Genomic DNA, 15113 nt, shown 5'->3' with positions numbered 1-15113 from the left:
GTCACTCTTCATTTTGTTCATCTTTCCCTTACAGATGAAAGAGGGAGGGAAGAGGGGAGGGGAGTGGGGGGGAGGGGAGGGGAGAAACAATTTAAAGAGAGTGAGAAGGAGAAAGGGAGGGAGGAAGAAACTCCACATGACAGACAGACTGTACTGGGGTATTGGCTTCAGCTACCCTTTCTATACTCTGTTGTGTACGGAAATCTCAATTAGGACACTTGTTGATAGGATTTAGATTTTCTTTAATATTGAGGCATTTGCAGAATGTGATTAAGAGTTACCTGTGCTTAATAGATTTCCATGTGCTGTCATGCTGTTTTTTAGGATTATCTGAAATGACAAACCTGCTGCTCATCCTCCATGCTTTAACTGTAATGGAAAGCTCTTTCTTAAGAGAGATGGCAGCTCGCCCCAGGATGGACCAGTGTCTGAATAAGGATAATTGAACTACGTCAAAGCCAACCAGCAGGATGAGGGAGTGTGCGCACACCAGGGCTCACGGCCTCACAGCACATGTGCAGCCAACAACCAACTCTCTAGACAGCTTTATCCTGAGGGCTCCCCCCAACTCTGTTATCAAAGTGTTTTGCTTTCCTCTAAAGAAACCAGGACTGGAGTGTAAATAATGCCAAAGAAAGAAAGATAGGGACTTTAGAATGACTGACATTTATGGGAAAAAGATGTTTGTCTTACAGCACTGATGTGCCATCTGCAGTAAACACAAACCATGTCTCAAGAAATGATCCAGCATGGAGGAGGTGCCACCTGACGGGAGATAAATATGGCGGAGAGAGGGAATGATCCCAGCAGAGTGCCAATATTTCTGGGAGAAATTCTCCAAACCCTGGGCTTATGATTGCTTTTGCTTTTCCTTGGTAATGTGATTACCTTGGAGGAGGTAGAATTATCTAAACTTAAATAACTAGAGACAGTAAGACATGAAGATAAGTGGTAAAGTTAATGGGGTCCACAATAATGGTTCACTATGGACCTTGTCAGGGTAAATCACAGACTGCAAAGGGCATCAAACACCCTTAAAAACAAGGAAACAGGGGTTCCCACAAACACACACACACACACACACACACACACACACACACACACACACACACACGTGACTTCTGAATGTTCTGGAGCCACTGTCAGAAGCTTCCAGACACCACAGGTGCTTCCCACAGCATGGACATCACATTATATCAGTATTGGTCCATCATGGCTGCCAACGCTTGTTGCTGTCAGAGGGATGCTGGGATATGGGGCTACTTTCAATATCCTCAGAGGATTCTTTCTGTAACTCAAGGAGTGGTGAAGGAACCCCCAGTGCATACATTTTATAAATCATCTCCGGCTGGTGGATAAGCTAAGTCAGTTTGTGACAGAACTTGGGCTCTCATCAGCAATGCTGTTTTTAAGATTACCACTACAAAAGAGTGATAGTGTCTTCACCTGGCCTCGTTAGGTGCCTATATGGATAACAATTCACTTCTTGCAATCTAACTTGCATTCACCTGCCTCTTCTGTGAAGTTCTTCCTTTTCACTATCTCCCTTCCAAATGTGTGTGTATATGCGGGCCTGCCTGCCTACGTTTTTTAAAAATATTTATTTATTTATTATATATACAGTGTTTTGCCTGCATGTACATCTGCAGACCAGAAGATCTCATTACAGATGGTTGTGAGCCACCATGTGGTTGCTGGGAACTGAACTCAGAACCTTTGGAAGAGCAGCCAGTGCTCTTAACCTCTGAGCCATCCCTCTAGCCCAAAAGTGTAGCCCAGGCTAGCCTCCTGATCCTCCTGCCTCTGCCTCCTTCAGCAAACACTCCCGGCGCCTAGGGTGTTTTTTGACACTTTCACATTTATGTATGAATAGATTTTTTTTTTTAAACAAATGTGGTTGAAAGTAAAATACTATAAAAGTTCAGCCTAAAAGGATGTTAGAAATAACCCAATCCAACCAGTTGGTCATACAGATGAGGAAATTCATGTCAAGAATGACTGAGTGTCTTAGTGCCATTTTGCCAGTCGCTGCCTAAATGAGGGCATCCGTCCTGGTCCCTATCCACTGCTTTTTGTTGTTGTTGTTTATTCCAAGCAGTCGCTGTCTTAATTACAAGTTCACCTGTTTAAATGGTTAAATAATCCTTTGCGGTGGGGGGGGGGGCGTTAAATGCCTTGATTCAACATTAGAACATCGGCATCGTCTTCCTCCTGCTAGTCATGTTCCTAATTAGGTCTTTCACACAGGCGTTTTAGTCAGTATGGGTCTCCCCAGTTCCTTTTCTTTCTTTTCCTCAAATCTCAGGATCAAGCACTCTAAAGTCTGCTAGGGAACTGAACGGGCACCATGTCATGAATGAAAGCGGGGGTGACAGGAAAGGCATGATGCTGCCGAGTGCCCAGGCCATTCTTACGGGGAGAAAGGTGTGCTCCATGTATGCAAATGTTGGGAAATGAGGTTGCCACTTTCCAGAAGTAGTTACAGAAATGGCCTCATGTGTGAGGCACCAAGGAAGCCTTCAACTGCCAAATTTTTGCTTTCTCAGGGCAAAAGTCCCTCTAAGACTCTTACTTGACCCAAGACCTCACTAGGATATGTGAATGGAAGCTTCCAGATGGTCCATTCTTTGGGCAGTTCATGTATACACGGAGTGTCCCTTCCCAAGATCTACAGCCCCTCTGCAGTGTGAGGCAAACCGGTTGTCAGAGACGATTCAGGACCACACAGCTGAAGAAGCATTTGTAGGCAAGAGCTGACTTCTGGCTTAATGAATTCCTTCCCACAGTGTGCTATGTGAGTCAACAAGCAGGTTTTCCCTTGTGATTTGAGCCTGGCGAACAACAAATTAGACCTTGGAAGAATAATGACTGGACATAGGCACTTCCAAGTGGTACCGTCCCACTTGGAGGAAGCTTGGTCGTCTTGCTTTTGTGTGGACAGCACCCTTTTGGCTGAAAATAGCACACACGGGACGCCTGAAATGGCCTTGCCCCCATCGTTAGCAAGTTCCAGACTATATTTTCAGCTGGACTCAACACCAAAAAAAAAAAAAAAAAAAAAAAAAAAAAGTTTCCCAAAACAGTTTAAAATATTCCAGGATTAAAGTCATTCAGTTAATTTACAAGATATGCTTGGTAAATTCTCAGCAAACATTTTAGCTAGAGTTTTTATTCGGCCCCAACAATGGGTGGCTCTGTGATAAACACTGAAGAAGGCATAAAAAGGTGTCCTGGTGTCCTGGTTCTCTTTAAACTGATGCCTGCCTCTGACACATCTTGGATATCCCCACCCTTCTCCTAAGTCACTTCATTCAAAAATTAAAAAAAAAAAAAAAAAAAAAAAAGTTTCTCCAAACCACTTTGCTGAAATACAGTCTCCACTGACTTTGGCACATGCTCAGTTGAGTGGGGCCCTCTGAAATCAGACAGGCAGAAAGTAGGTAGACAGGTAGGAAGTCAGCTAGAACGCCTGATCAACAGGATTTGGATTTGAGAGTCCTTAACTTCAAGCTTCTATTTACAAATTGAAAAAGAAGAAGGACTTCATTTGACTAGAGCAAATGTCAATCAAGACGGAACCACTGACACCGTCTTTGTTTGGCCAGCCAGTAGTAGTAAGAGATAAAGCAGAGGAAATGGAGGAGTCGCAGTTATGCATTCGAAACACACAAAGTCCTTGTTTTCTAAGTAGGCGATGCAGAAAAGCCATTGTCCATTCACAGCACATCCTCTGCAGTTCAGAGCTAATATTTTCGCTGTTCTTAACTAGGTACGTTATGCAGTTAAACTCTGCTAACCCTCGGAAATGTCTGAGGTGCGTCTGAGCCTGTCTTCCAGGGTGCTCCTGATATGACCCAGTTTCACGGAGCTCTAGTTCTCAGTGTTGAGAACAGAAACTTTAAGGAGACCGAGTTAAATATCTTGGAGCAAGGCAATGTTTCAAACAATCCTGTCTTGTCTACTATTGCATAACTCTCAGATAAGGAAGTCTATGTTGACTGTGTGCTGCTTTAACTGCCTTTATAAAAACTGACTGCCAGATAGGGAAGATCCCCAGCAAGGTCCCCTCAGACACATAAAAATGTACGGCTGAAGCCATCAGCAGTGCTCGGCTGTGCCCACTGCAGCAGCAAGTTAATCTACTGAGGGTGGATGTGTGCGCCTGGCTTTTTTTCTTCCCTTGCATGGTCACTGGCCAGAGCACACCAAGAGCCGGGTTTTCAGATGATTAATTAGTCCCCAGGCTCCATCACTTAAGTCCCTAATTAAATATCTGACTGCTTTCAACCCATTCAGGAAAAGATAATGACCAAATCTTACAATGATGATAAAGTTTTATTTTCCTTTGTAAGTAATGAGACCTAAATCATTGGCCACATAACTCACTACCTATATCTCCTATGTTAACTTCGAAAAATGGGTTTGGTTTGGTTTGGTTTTGTTATAAAAGGCAGCAAGATAATGAAGTGGATTTTTTTTTTCTCCTCAACAATTCACACCCCCACACACAAGCCTTGTACACAGCTGTCTGTGCTCCCTCTCACTACCCACCGTTTGCCTTCTGCACAGCCACTTCCTTCATCTGGCAGGCTGCTACTGACCAACCACCAAACTCAAGAGAAAACAAACAAACAAACAAACAAACCTGATTTTCTCAACCACCAGTTCATAACCCTTCAGCAACATTTTCCTGCCCTGTCCTACCAAAACTGAAAAAAAAATGAACCAATTCTAAAATTTGCAATGGAGAAGAAATATTTCACTCATTAAAAAAAAAAAAAAAAAAGAACAAAACAAAAACAAAAACGTAGGGGGGCGCTCCTCCATGAGGGTTCAAAGTGCAGAGAATGCAGAATTTCTTGCTAAACCCCGTTGCCCTCAAGGGGTTAACTGAAGGCAAGTAATAGTATTCAGTCAGTCCGCTGAGGAAAAGGAAGGAAATTCAAAAGCTGGTTGCTGTAGGAACAATCACAGACAAAAAAATATATATACACATTTATAGGTACGGGTCCATTTTCAGTTAAAAAAAAGAAAGAAAGAAAGAAACAAAACCTCTGGCGTCTCCCTGTGGCTCTGTACTCTCAAGGAAAATGAACTTGCCGCTTAAATTTGTACATACCTCAACCATTAAACAAGACATTTAACCATACTGGCAGTTCTGTGACCTTTGAATGCCGTGAAATCTCTGAGCGGTGCGGCTTGTTCATGAAGACTTTTGCTGCAGAATCCAGCAACTTCATCCAGGGTTAACAGTATAATTATGTAAATTTTTAAAAGAAAAAGAAAATATTAAAAAAAGAAAATAAAGGAAGGAAGGAAGGAAGAAAAGAACCTCCAAAGCGGCTAGAGAGCTCCAGAAAGAAGGAAGGCGCAGAGAGGCGCTCTCTGGGCGAGGACACCACTTTCTCCCAGACAAGCGCTGGGACGGAGCCGAGCTGCTGCAGTGCCCAGGGCGAGCCTCTGGCTGCGGGAGCAGGCAGGCAGCTGGCCTGGGAGGCTGGCTGAGGTGCTGTCAGTTGCCACAGGCAAGGAAAACCAGAGACCAATCAGCTTCTGCGCCGGCAGCTTACTGGAGTAGAGCCTTTTCTGTTTATGTTCCCTCATTGCAAGAGTGACGTCAAAGGGTTTAGTTTTCCCCCTGCATGTGCTATTAATTTTAAAGTACTGTACTATGGGAAGAATGTGTGTGTGTGTGTGTGTGTGTGTGTGTGTGTGTGTGTGTGTGTGTGTGATTAACTGGGGTGCTCCACTCTCTCTGGAGAATCCGAGAAACGTTTTTTACATTCAGAAACAACAACAACAAAAAATTAATTTAAATACCTTGGGGTTAGGTGTTTAAAAGTAATTAACAAAACAAAACGCACTGAGCCAAGCGATAGCAGCAAGCTTTTTATTTTGCCACGTGTCAGTTGATGTGCATATGCCCACTTGACAGCTTGTTGCTTATTCCTGAGCTAATTCGTTTGTACCCTTACCTAAAAAAAAAAAAAAAAAAAAAAAGGTGTTAATAAAAACCTCTAGAGCCAGGGGTGGAGAACTGTGCAAATGAGCTGGCAATCTTAGTATGTGCAAAGACAAAGGAAATATAAGTGGCCCTGGCTGCTGGTGGTCCCTGCTTCTCCCTCCTTCCCACAGCTTCTGAGGCAAAGGCTTGGGTTTATTAAACCAGGGAGATCACAGCTCTTTTCCCCACAAAAGTCACTTAAGAGTTAGGACGCTATGAGTCCACGCATGCGCGCCTGGGGTAAGCACACGTCCTCTCCCAGAGAGTGCGAAGGTACAGTTATTTAGGGAGAGTCCCTCTGCCAAGGGCCCCAGCTAATCCCTGTGTTTCCCTTCCCACTCTTCACAATCTCTGTAGTTTCCATCTGTTGTTTCTGCTTCCCCAGGGTCCTCCCCACTCTAGCTCCACCCTGGATGCTGTGAGGAAAAAAACCTACTTTTCGTTTCCTCTCTCTCTTTTAGGCCTCATGCCCTTCCCGGCTAACCCCACGCCAATGACGGGCCTATAAAGGGAGCATGTGACTCACACTGTAGAGTCAAATGTCTCTTTTGATCTGGGCGAAGAAAATGTTTTAAGGGTCGACACAACATTTGGAATGTCCCAAGTCTTTTTTTTTTTTTTCCATAAAGGAACATGATTCTTTTTGAGAAATAAAATATTTATTTCTATGACCTTAGGTACTAAGGTTTAGAAACCCTGGAGACTAAAGATTCTAATCCTATTGACGAGGACGCAATAGTGAACATAGCACTTTTACACATAGTTTACATTTTAAGGGTGAAAAGATAGGTGACTGAAAAATAAATAAAAATCCTGTATGACATTATACACTTGTAATCCTAGGACTTGGGAGGCTGAGGCAGGATCAAGGTCATCCTGGGCTACTAAGAGAGATTCTGGATTTAAAAACAAAACAAACAAACAAACAAAAAACCTTAAAAATAAAAATAAACATGTGACTTCAGGTTGTAGGAAAGACTTGAAAGTAAGATAGAGGCTAGAGCAGTGTGTAAGTTCAAGTAGTTCATGCTTGCTGTTTTAGGTGTGGTGATCTGGGAAGCAGTCTGAGGAAGCCACATGGAGCAGAGGTCTGAGTGTGGACGAGAAGCCAGTCACATGTGTACCGGCATTCCAGCTCCACGCCTGGCACATTTAAAGACCAATAAAGGCAGTTGAATGGTTTATGGCAGCGAATAAAGAGGGTGTAGGGGAATAGCTTCACGGAGGGATCCCTAGGGCCAGATCAGGAAGAGTAGAACCTGCGTCCTAGGAAGGGGAGCCCTCTCAGAGTGTTTCGGTGGAAGACAGACTTCTGCAGATCCTGAGTGAAAGAGTAGGGCCAGTCATGAGTCCCGCTGCAGCTGGCAAGAGAGTATCATAGCCTGGCCTTAGGGGAGAGCCCTGAAGAGAAGTCCAGATTCTGGAATGCTCTGTGCATTTGTGCATCAACATGGTGCGGCTTGAAGACCTAATGTGCAAAGGGGAGTCAAGAATGGCTCCCAGGTGATGGCTTTGAACAAAGAGTCACTGTTTACAAATACAGGGAAGACAGCACGAAGGGGCCTTGTCCTCGGGAAACTTGGATTCTTCTGGGGAGAGTAAGTCCTCTTAATGAGTATGAAGTTATACGCGATATGAGGTGGTAATATATTGATGAGAAGATAAGGAGACAGTAGGTCAGATAAGGGTTCATGGTCAACCAAGTATCCCAATAGGTCAAGATATGAGGGAATACTGGAGTTCAAACTTGAGGATGATAAAGGGAGCCAAGTCAGGTGGCATCCAGGCAGGAAGAATGACATCAAATGCAAAGGCTTTGAGGGGTGATTGGCTGACAAGGTATAGATGATGGCAGTAGATCTGGGCAGGGCATGGAGGGCTTTCTGAGGCACAGCAGGGACTTCAACATTTACTCTAATTGAATTGGGTCTTTAGGTTGAGGAATAGGGTGATTTGATTTTTAGCATGGTCTTTCCAGCAGCCGTGTTACAGTCAATCCGGAAGAAAGGAATCTAACAAAGAAACCGTTGTGGTAAGCAAGTCAGAGATGGTGTGAGCCAGGGTGCTCCTAGTGGAAATGATTAGAAATGCCTGCCTGCAGGTTGTATTGTGATATCAGAGACAATCAGTTTGGTAAGTGGATTGGATTCTACATACTATAAGGAAGAACTTTAGCAAGAGGAGCCAGTGGTTTCTTTAAACTTTTCGATCAAGTGGAAGAACAGAGCTCATATTGAGTAGGAGACAGTAGGAGGAGCAGACTTTGAGGTAAAGATAAGGATTTAATATGTCACACCTTTCCCTGCAAGATATCTACTTGGAGATGTCAGATAGGCAGTTGACTAGACAGGCCTAGAGTTCAGAGTGCGTTCTGGGCTGCCCACGTGAGGTTGTAAGCCATTGTGTAGACATAAAGCCATGGCAGTGGATGAGGGCACCAATGGAATGAATTCAGAGAGCAAAGGCAGGGGCGGTCCACTGCTAAGTCATTAGGAAGAACCAGCAAAAGCAAAGGAGAAGCCACCAGGAGATCCCAGAAAAGCCAGGAAAGGGTGGGGTCTTGGAAGCCTAATGGAATATTCCAATAATCAACTTAGCAAAGTGCAAGCTGGATGAAAACGGAGAATTCCACACCCTGGAAATGAGTTTCATTTCTGTCTTTGATAAAAGACAGATCTGGATTTGGTACAGTAGGGAAGATGAAAAAATGAAGACAGAGGGCAAGAAGTAGGGATATATTGTATGCTATGAGACATCCGGAAAAAAAATAAAATAAAATAAAAAAAGAAAAAGAGACATCCGGACACAAGGATCTTGTAGGGGGGTTATTTACAATTTTGAAGAACTGAAGGTAAAAAAAAAAACTACTACCGAAGTCAAGGGAAATAATATGAGTTTCATTCGTAAATCAGAGCAGGTTCAAGGGCTAAGTGTGCAAGTCTAGTTACTGGGGACTTGAGGCAGAACCAGGTCAAAGATATCAAGAAGCCGGGGAGCCACTTGACCAACCAAGATAATGCCTTCTCGGGTGTCAATTCTCACGTCATTGCATTGGACTGAGGGGTGTCCCTTGTCATCTAAACTGGTATGTTGAATTCTTTGCCCTATTTTACCTGTACCTGGAATTAAAGCTTTTACGAAGACCATTAAAGCTAAGTGAGCTCTAACAGCGGAGCCCACATCTGATAGGGCTGGCAGATGCCTTATATGAAGATAGAAGAGTTCGTTCCTCTGCCTTGCCCTCCCCTCCCCCCCCCCCTTGAGGGTAGAATGGAGGCTGCTGTCTGCCAGTTTGGAAGAGTCTCCTTCTGATACCAACTCTGCCAATGTCCAGTCTTCGGAGCAGTGAGGTTATAGGCTTGTGTTGTGTAAGCCAGCCAGTATACGGTTATCTTCCTATGGCACCCCAGGCAAGATAACACAGTGAGCTATGGAGCTCAGTCAATATTCTATTTTTGTCTTGGGTCATCAATGTCGGCTGTCTACATTGTCTTTCTGCTATATTTTAATGAGAAGAGCCTTAGTGATTTCAACATACCTGTCCATGGCTCCTAGAGGTAGCTGTTCATTCTCTTCTCCCTGATATGAGTGTTATCACAACTGAGGGGGAAAAATGTAAGTGTGCACATAACAGTACATCTGTATCAATATTAATGACTATGTTATCTGTCTGACTCCAGCACGCACAGTAATGTGAATGTTAAGGTTACTGAAGTTAAACTATGAAATGGCCTCTCTGCAAGCACAGCTATTACACACATACTTTGGAATTCTTTTTGGAGAACAATATTTGAAGTGGCCACCTCTTTTGTAATTTATCACTTGTAAAAATAATTTAAAAGGAGTGGCCTTATTTTAAGCCTTTTCATTTCCTTTCTTAAATAGCCCATAACCCATGACTCAGAGAAATGACCACTCTCTCATTTTTAATTCCGCTTTAATTCAGCTGTGCATTTTCTCTATTGAGATATTTAAAAAACACAATTCTTCTCTTGCTTACTCTGGGATAGTGAATTCCTCAGAGACTTTACAGATGTTAAATTCATTCATGAAACCCTTTTTGCATATGTGTTTGTAGAAGGATCCAGTAGTTTATGCTCAGTGCACTACTGGGAGTACAGAGAGTGATGCAATGTGATGTCTGTCTTTGAAAGTCCTTTTCTTGGCATCAAGTTCAACAGAATGTCTTGACAATAGCAGTAGGAAGAGGCAGCAAGTGCCCTGAAGGAAGAAAAAGAACAAAAGAAATTTAGGGAAAGGAAAGAGTATGTCTGTCGGGGGAATTCAGGGAAGACTGCAGAACGTGAGAGATCCTTTGTCCTTAAGTGGGAAGACACATGTGTGCAGAAACTGACTGGTAGGTTCAGAATGACAGAAATACAAGACGTGGGAAAGGAAATCGTGTTAGGCCTCCATATGGCAGCTTAGTGAAATGACAAAAAGATACAAATGGAACTTGAACATTAACCACCGGGGAATATGATTTATTGACGGCTTTCAAGTAGGGGTTAGAAATTGTGATATCTTTATCACCAAAATAGTCTTGTGATGAATTAAGACCTGTGATTACATTGCAAAGGAGTAAATAATGTCATAGGGGAAAATCCTAGGATAGAGGCAGAGTGAAGAGAAACCAACAGCAGGCTCTGATCTTAAATCCTGTGTCTCTCTCCATAGAGCTGTATTTGATGTGAAGTCGGCAGAAAACATGAGAGGGGTGTAAAGAGGAAAGGACTCCTGAGACTGAGATGAGCTGAAGATGTTTCAGAAGAAGCGAAGGGCGCCAGAGGTGTAGAAAGAGCCCTGGCTGAGATGCCGGCACTTACAAAGAAAGGCACTTAGGTAAGGGAGGGTGAGCCTTGCTGCTTCTGGAGACTAAAGCAAAGCCATGTGGATGGAAGGATAGAAAGTGAAGAAAGGAATGGAAAATTACAGTGAAGTGTGGACGGTGTGGGCTCGAATGCAATGGTTGGTGTCGTTACGAGGAGAGGCAACAACACAGACACAGAGAAGGATAAGGGCACACTTTAGACACACATAGAAGGAAGACCGTGTAAGGGTACACAGAGGAAAGATGTGCTCAAAGGAGAGAGACCTCAGGAGAAACGGTGCTGAAAGCTTTGTTTTCCCGACTGCTAAGAAATAAACTTCTGTTGTTCAAGACACAGAGTCTTGAGTATTTTTATGTAGCAGCTTTGGCATTCTAACTCATCACAGAATGTCATCCTAAATCAAAGACTGGTAAAAACAAACAAACAAACAAACAAACAAACAGACCCTTTGGTAAAACCTAGGAAACTAGAGGTGTCATGGCACATGCCTCTAATAACAAAGCCAGTAGGCACACCTTCATGAGTTCCAGGCCAGCCAGGGCAACATGATAAGACCATGTCTAAAACAAACAAACAAACAAACAAACAAACAAACATTCTTGTGTTGTGTTGGACTGCTAATGTATTTCTTGTCTATATAACACTGCATTTCTCCAAGATTTATATTTTGTTTCTCTCATTGTATCGTTAAGGGATGTATTTCTTCAACATAGACACAATTATTTTAAAAGCAAACTTACTAAGGTGATATAGTGGGTAATTACACCATTTACAATGTTTTATAAAGGTTTCTCTAATGGCAATTGTCTCTATACATTTAAAATTGAGATTTAATTTATAGCCTTTTCCAAAAAAGTCATTTAAAAAATAACTGAGTTGTTGAGACATTATAAAATTGGTGAACTTTAAGAAAAGAAGATCAAATACGTGTTAGAGTTTAATTGTTAACTGTGCAAGATAAATTACAATAGCTACATCATTTGGAACTAAATTTGGTAAGCCTGGTGGTTCAGACATAGACAGCTTTCTTTGTAATGTGTTTCTGGTGCTTGGCACAGAACCCCGCCTTTAGCAGACCCTCACTATGTAGCTGTGTAATGACTGAGCTGATGAATAAATGATGTCTGTGGAGAATTGATGTGAAAACCAAATACGTACTTCAACGACTGAAAGAAGATTCTACAAACACATAAAACGTCACTCCAGCAGTTTAGCCGTATTGGGATCCTGGATTATAGGAATCCAGAGGAAAGAAACTGCATTTTACTGAGAAATCAGGACATGAATAAGGCAGGAGATGGTTCAGAAAATGAACTGCTTGCCTTGAGAGCACAAGGACCCGACTCCAGTCCCTATTATTCATATAAAGAGAGCCAGGCATGGTGGTGCACACATTTGTAATCCCAGTTCTAGGGAGACAGAAACGCATAGACCCCTTGGGATCATTGGCTGCCGTTTGTGAACCTATCCGTTTCTCCTCATTCAGAAGTATCTGCTCTCTGCTATCATGCAAGGACTTTGTCTTCATCGAGTCTCCCGGAAGTCACCAGGAGCTTCCAGTTCCCAGTTATAAGCCACATCATCTCCCTTGAATGGTTTCTTGTCCACGGAGTGTTCCTGACTCTCTCTCTCTCCACACATACTCTTTGCTTTTTTCAATGGCAGCTTTTTAGCCCCTGATCAAATCAACATACTGTTGGGCACTTCTCACTTATTTCCTCTCCTTTCTGCGCTGTCTCTCTGTCTCTGTCTCTGTCTCTCTCTCTCCCTCTCTCTCTTTCTCTCTCTTTCTCTCTCTTTCTCTCCCTCTCTCTCTTTCTCTGTCACTAGCCTGCAAGGATGTTATGTTCTTCTTATTTACTTTCTGGGAATCCCCTTTCTTGTTTATTATCCTTAATGATAAAAGCCTCAGTAAAATTCCATCTCTTGCTTGGCACTATTTTCTTTAACCAAAGCAGAGACGAATTTTTAAATTCACATTTTCAAAGGTGATATTGGAAAAGCCGGAATGCTAAAGGTTGTCGAGGCTCTTCCATGGGAGTAAAGGACCCCACAGTCATGTCATCATTTGCATGGACCTTATTTTTTTTTTCCTGGTACATCTGTAGTTCCCGACACAAGACATGTACTCAATTAATTATTCAGTACATTTTTAAAAACATGTCCTCACTGATAATCCTAAACACAGCATCAGATGGGACAGATAGTCTTTTGTGTCTGATGATGATATGTAACCTCAGCATGTACTGCATCTGTCTCCATGGATACCAAATTCCTGTGAATGGTGCTTAGAGGGGGGAAAATCCATAGGAAAAGCTGCATTGTGCTCATTCTTTTGGCTCGAGTTCTTGCCTTTTTTGCCCTCCCTCCCTGTTCATTTTCCATCCTGGGTTATAGAATGCAAGAACCCTATCATGCTAGGTGCAGCAGAAAGCCCTCGTATTTAGGATCACGAGAGATTTTGTTTGTTTCTTGTTGACCAATGGGTGAACAGTAGGCAGAGAAATTGATACTGCGGCAGGAAATGAGAAGGTAAAACTCTAAATGTATTTCTGGACAAATTCTAACTTGAAATCCCACCCTGAGGAGCTCTGAACCTGGGATCAGGGTGAGCACAACAATGGAAGGGGATTTGCCTACAACAAGTTTGTCTTTTTTTTTTAAATAGAGCTGAATTGAAACAAGCAGTCAGAACTCCCCATCTTGTGTTGTAGCATCACTAGCTTGACAAATCCCTGTTTGCTGCCTTGTGCTGGTTAAAATGCCTGTGAATTTTTGTTCTTGTTATTAAATAAGAAAACAGTAAACAAAACTCATTATTCCAGTAAAAGAGGCACGATGTGGAGAGACATCCAAACAGTACGACAATCAGTGTAAGATGCAGGCTGTGTTTCAGACAAAATCTCTCAATACCAACTCCGTTACGGAAATGCAAAGCTAAGTATTCTTGATGACTTTATAAAAAAAAAATGAGAGCTGCCTTCCTGCTTAAAGCCTTACTCATTTGCTGGTTTGTGTGCTCTGTTTCGATGCCTAATCTTGTCCTTAGAGCAACAGGCACACTAAAATTAATGGCTTATACATTCTTGTCTTGGCTATTTGATCATTCTGAACCTACAAAGGGAAGGTCCTAGACCATCAGGTGAGGAATCAAGCAGGAAAGCCTTAGGCCAGGAAATGGAGAAGTAGGAGCAGGTTACCCAAGAGACTAAAATTAAAAATGGTCAGCAGGTGAGCAACCACAGGAGCCACAAGGCTACTCACGGTTGTGACCTTGAACATGGTGCAAAGGTTGTGCCTTGGCTGCTCTGGTCAGAGTGAAGTTAGCCAAGACTTCCAGGCAGCCTGTTGGAGGCTCAGTGTTCCCTAGTGATTAGAAAGGGTGCTAGGGCTCAGGACAGAGTCCAGTACTAACTATGGCTTCCATGGCCAGGCTTTCTTCTTTTTTCCTCACTAAAATACATACTAAGTTTAGAATGTGAAGAATTTTTCCTCATTAAAAAAGAAGCCATCCCCACATTTTAAAAAATCATGCTCTTCTCAGCGACAGAAACTCCAGGTAGGAATGGCTAAGAATTGCTCTCCTCCAGACAGCTGTCAGAATCAGCCTCCCTCCCACACTTCAGGGGTGGGCGAGGCAGAGACACAAAGAAAAGTTTCAGGAGATGATCACACTCATGGCATCTTCTTTGACTTTCTGAAGCAAAGCTAGCGAGTTACTCACTCCTCCCCCTTTTCTTCCAAGTTAGGCAAAAAACATAGGTTCACTTATAAGTATCAGGCATGCCTGATAGAGAGAAAAGCTAGTTTCTGATCCACAGCTTAAAGTTGGGAAAAACACTTTCCTGAGAGGCAGAAAATGCATACAGAACAAAACAGAAGAAGCCATCACTCTGGGCACATTCTGCCTTCAATATCAACTCGCCCCTTAAGTGTAAAGGAACGTGTTGCTCCTCAACACAGTGATGAGAACATGCGTTGAAAAAAAGAAGAGCTTTTGAATCAGATGATACCAACTAATTGCATCCTGGAAAATGTCAACTCAGACAAGAACAATTCAAAGAAACACCCAGAAAAATAGACCGAGGCAAACAGCAAAATATTATTCACATCAGTGAGAACTTCAGACTGTATTCTTCAAGCTGAATAATAGATCAGCGCTGCTAAACTTCTTCCAGTGGAGGGTGATGTCACAATTTTACCTGGCACCCTCTGAATAGCATAATTTGTTCTATTGCCTTTACCTCTACAAAGCTTAGTTTTCATACCTATCAGCT

General features: G+C 42.7%; 1 protein-coding gene across 1 annotated transcript in view; it reads right to left on the bottom strand.

The window, feature by feature from the left end:
• Pde7b (phosphodiesterase 7B) overlaps window positions 1-5300 on the bottom strand; it is a 309600-nt gene extending 304300 nt beyond the window's left edge. The window contains exon 1 of the mRNA XM_051164496.1: window positions 5120-5300. Coding sequence (XP_051020453.1) covers window positions 5120-5140 — 21 coding nt within the window. The 5' untranslated portion in view covers window positions 5141-5300. The remainder of the gene's footprint in view (window positions 1-5119) is intronic.
• Window positions 5301-15113: the final 9813 nt, after the last annotated feature.

Source organism: Acomys russatus, chromosome 21 (genome assembly GCF_903995435.1).
Source record: "Acomys russatus chromosome 21, mAcoRus1.1, whole genome shotgun sequence".
Lineage (NCBI taxonomy): Eukaryota > Metazoa > Chordata > Mammalia > Rodentia > Muridae > Acomys > Acomys russatus.
Note: the sequence above shows the minus strand (reverse complement) of the source record. Positions and strands in the feature narration are given on the sequence as shown.